The sequence below is a fragment of the Nannospalax galili genome, unplaced genomic scaffold (assembly GCF_000622305.1).
Source record: "Nannospalax galili isolate Female #2095 unplaced genomic scaffold, S.galili_v1.0 scaffold996, whole genome shotgun sequence".
NCBI classification, from domain to species: Eukaryota; Metazoa; Chordata; class Mammalia; order Rodentia; family Spalacidae; genus Nannospalax; species Nannospalax galili.
This window is the reverse complement of record NW_008339436.1, coordinates 1,928,454-1,932,402: the sequence shown is the minus strand read 5'-3', so window position 1 is coordinate 1,932,402 and position 3,949 is coordinate 1,928,454. Positions and strand designations below refer to the sequence as shown.

General features: G+C 47.8%; 1 protein-coding gene across 1 annotated transcript in view; it reads right to left on the bottom strand.

Annotated features, from left to right (window-relative positions):
• The window catches only part of Ogdhl (oxoglutarate dehydrogenase like), a 28,323-nt gene that overhangs the window by 10,453 nt on the left and 13,921 nt on the right, over positions 1 to 3,949 (bottom strand). Inside the window, exons 9-11 of the mRNA XM_008834111.3 lie at positions 3,654 to 3,744; positions 684 to 863; positions 389 to 517 (exon numbers count right to left, since the gene is read on the bottom strand). Coding sequence (XP_008832333.1) covers positions 389 to 517; positions 684 to 863; positions 3,654 to 3,744 — 400 coding nt within the window. The remainder of the gene's footprint in view (positions 1 to 388; positions 518 to 683; positions 864 to 3,653; positions 3,745 to 3,949) is intronic.

Sequence of the window (3,949 nt, the reverse complement as noted above, 5' to 3'; positions counted from 1 at the left end):
TGTCTGTCTGTCTGTCTGTCTGTCCTGCTGGGGATCAAATCCAAGAAGCTGCATATGCTAGGCAGGCACTCTCCTTGGGTTTTCTGAGACAGAAGTCACTATAGAGCTCAAACTGTTCTTGAACTTTCATGTAACCCAGTGCTAGGATAACAGACAGGTACCACCACACCAGGTCTGAATATTTTGGATCCGCAACATATTTATATGCATTACATTATGTATCTACCAGTTTCACAGATCATGACACAGGGATTCTCTGCCTGAAGTCACATGCTGGGAAGTGGCAGACCAGTGGGTTGAGTACCATGGTTAGCTTACTCTTCCCACCAACCCACAGCCTGAATTTCCAGGGATGGACATGCAGCCTGGCATAGAGCCCACACCTTACCTGGTTGTTGACCACAACATGCACAGTGCCATTGGTGGTATAGGAAGGCAGGTCACTCAGATGGAAGGTCTCATAGACCACACCCTGGCCAGCAAAGGCAGCATCCCCATGGACCAGGATGGACATGACCTGCAGGGCAGGGTGTAAGCCAGCAAGATCTTATGCCCCAGCCTATGTAACCCATCCTACCTCCTCTACCACTGAGATCTAGGGCCTAGATACACAGTATCCAGTCTCTCAGAGTCCAGTCCCCAGGAGTTGACTCTAAGATCTCTCTGAGCCCAAGCAAGCTCACCTTCCTGCCCTGGGCATCCCCACGGTAGAACTGCTCTGCCTTAGTCTTCCCCTGTACCACAGGGTCAACAGCTTCCAGATGGGAGGGGTTGGCCACCAATGACAGTGTGATGTTCCTGTTGGTGACACGGTTGATCCTCTCGTGGTACATGCCCAGATGGTATTTGACATCCCCAGAGCCCTGAAGTATAAAAGTAGGATGCAATGAACCTACCACCTCCCCTGCCAGGCAGGTGGGCAGAAGTCTAAATATTCAAGCCACCCAGGGCTGGAACAGTTCCCTCTGAAGGCTACACTGTCCTGATGTGCCATCTCCTAATCATACTGCCCTTCTTGTGCCTCCAGAGGAAAGGCAGGCTTCTCCTGCTCCTGAGCCTAGTCTACAACATTACCTGTTGTCTTCCCAGCATGTCTAACCATGGGCACAGGACACACTTAAAGCACCGAGAAAATGAGACAACCAGGAGCTGTGGCCTCCAAAAATGAAGGGCAACTCATGGTGGTGCTGGGCCAACTTGCCAGCAGAGCTAGTCCTCACTGAAGCAATCACACACATAGAAATGTTGGAGGAAAACAAGATGTGTATTAGAATCTGGGAGTAGGAAAATCTTACATTCTAAACAATATCCAAAGCTGTTAAGTGGTAAGACAGCTAAACCAGAGTAAATCTGTCATGGGCAGGAGGAAGAAAATCTAGGACTATGCTAAGGGGGAATTAAGCTGAGGAAAATATTTCTAAGACAAATGAGCAAAGAGCTAATGCCCTCAATATGCAAAATACTTCTAAAAATCAGTGAGATGAGGCCCCAAAGTCCCAGAGAAAACTGAACAAAAGCAGGGCTGGAGAGACAGTTCAGTGGGTGGGAGGATGTATTGCTCTTCTAGAGGATCTGAGTTCAATTCCCAGCACCTATGTTGGGCTGTTCACAGTAGCCTGTAACTCCAGCAGTAAACTCACATGCATAAACCCACATATAGAAATACATGTAATTAAAAAAAATATTTTAAAAAATGGAATAAAAGCCATAAAGGGGAACTTACAAAACAAGAGTTACAAGTGATTCAAAATATTCAGTTGAATTCATATCAAAGAAATGTGTTATAAAGAATCATTGTTGCACCTATCCAATTGACAAAGAAAGAAAATTCAACAGCTCAAAGGGAACAGCTTCAGGGGGTACATGCTGTGGGTGGGCCGGGGGCAGCCGGCTGCCCGGGCTGTGCACTTCTGATGTCATCTGACAACTACAGTCCACTCGCTCACTTACAAGGACAGGGCATTCATTACAGCACCAAGTGCCCACTCAGGAGACACTGCAGCTGTAAGACGCCAACACAGGCTCCTCATGTGTTGGCATCAAACAGTGACAACTTGGTAAGTGAGAACAGCTAGGAGCCCACAGTCCCTGTGCTGGCCTCATGGCTCCTGGACAAAGCCATGTGTCTGCAGAGAACAGACCTCACCAAGCACAAGCACACACACATAAAAGCACCGCAGGCGTGAGGTCTCACAGAGGAAACATTTTCATTGCATCAAATTTTCTCTAAATAATGGTCCATTTCTTTTTCAATTTTCCTTTTTTTTTTTTTTCAATAAAACTCAGGGTTTTTTTTGTTGGGGTTTTTTTGTTTTTTTAATTGACCTTTTTCATGTGATTTATAGTGTCTTGTATAAGATAGACCCCGTACTCTCTTTTTTGCTTGTTTGGGTTTTTTGTTTGTTTCTTTTTAAAATTTAAATTTCATTTATTATTTTAATTTTATGTGTATGCGTGTATTGCCTGTATGTAGGTAAGTCCACCCGTGTCATGCAATGCCCATAGAGGACAGAAGAGGCTGTTGGATCCCCTGGAACTGGAGTTACGGACAGTTCTTAGCTGCCATGTGGGTGCTGGAATTCAAATCCAGGTCTTCTGCAAGAACAACCAGTGTTCTTAACTGCTGCTAAAAATATTGGTAAACTTTAAAAACTACCCTACAGCCAAGTTTTCAGTTCTCGCCTTCAACGTCCTCTCTTCAATTCCTCATGCCACCTTGGGACAAGTGCCTTCATCCCTGTTCTACAGAGGAGCAAACTGAAGCTTACAGGTGGGAAGGTTGCTGAGCAGCATGAACAGGGTGCACAAAGATTCTGAGCTAGGAGTCAGCCATGTAGGCCCTAGGCCTGCTCTAGCACCATGTACCATGGAGCCATCAGTTCCTATGACTCATTTCAACCAATCAAACACCTGTGCTGGGTGCTGGGGCTTTGGAGACAAGGTCCCTCCCTTGCCCTGGAAGGAAAATAAATACACACATAGATACAAGAACACACACACACACACACACACACACACACACACACACTCTGAAAGAGAGAGAGAGAGAGAGAGAGAGAGAGAGAGAGAGAGAGAGAAGGCTGAAGACAGACAATGCTAAAGACAAAGAGACACAGAGGAGGGAAGGACAGACACAATGCCCAGAGGATGAGGAAAGACAGATCAGGCCTTGAACAAGGCAGAGGAGAGGAAGGCAGCGGGGCTGAGGCTTGGCATGACCACAGTCACACCAGCACACAATCCAGAGTGGGAGCAGGAGAGCGTGCCCTTCCCTGGCTGATTAATGGGCACAGAAGCCAATGGCGCTCCCATACTGGAACAAACAGGGGCCATTCTAGGCTGATAAAATGACAGTGGATGAAAGGGTCAGCAATAAAAGCTGTAAGGAGTAACTTCTGGCAATCCCCCACACTTTTCTGAGGCTCAGTTTCCCTAGATGGAAACAAGGAAGTTGGCCTGAGTTATCCATCGGCAGAAGCTGCTCCCCAAAGCCCTAGGGACCTTATGCAAACCTCCCAGCCTCTCCAACTCTTCTCCAGGTCTATCCATTTTCAGGTCCATCAGCCTGGAAACTCAAGGCCCAAACCCTCCCAGTTCACCTTCCAAACACCAGACCCTCTTGGGATACAACAGGACCAGGGTGTGGTACCCACCTCATCCGCTGCCTCCAGTTTGGGGTCAAACTGGCAGAAGATCTGCTCCAGGTCCTTGCGGATCACGTTGGCCAGCACGTTCAACCTGCCCCTGGGACCAGAGCAGCCTGGGCTGTCACCCTATCTCAGGGACACCTTCTTACATTGGCCAACCACAATCATTCTCCCTTCCCTCCACAGGACCTATCAGAATCTTTTCTGCCGGGGGCCCAAGTGAAGCCCAACCTTCCCATCCATCCTGCTTCAATGTACCAGGCATGTGATAGTCCTAACTGGCCAGCTCCCTCCACAGATCC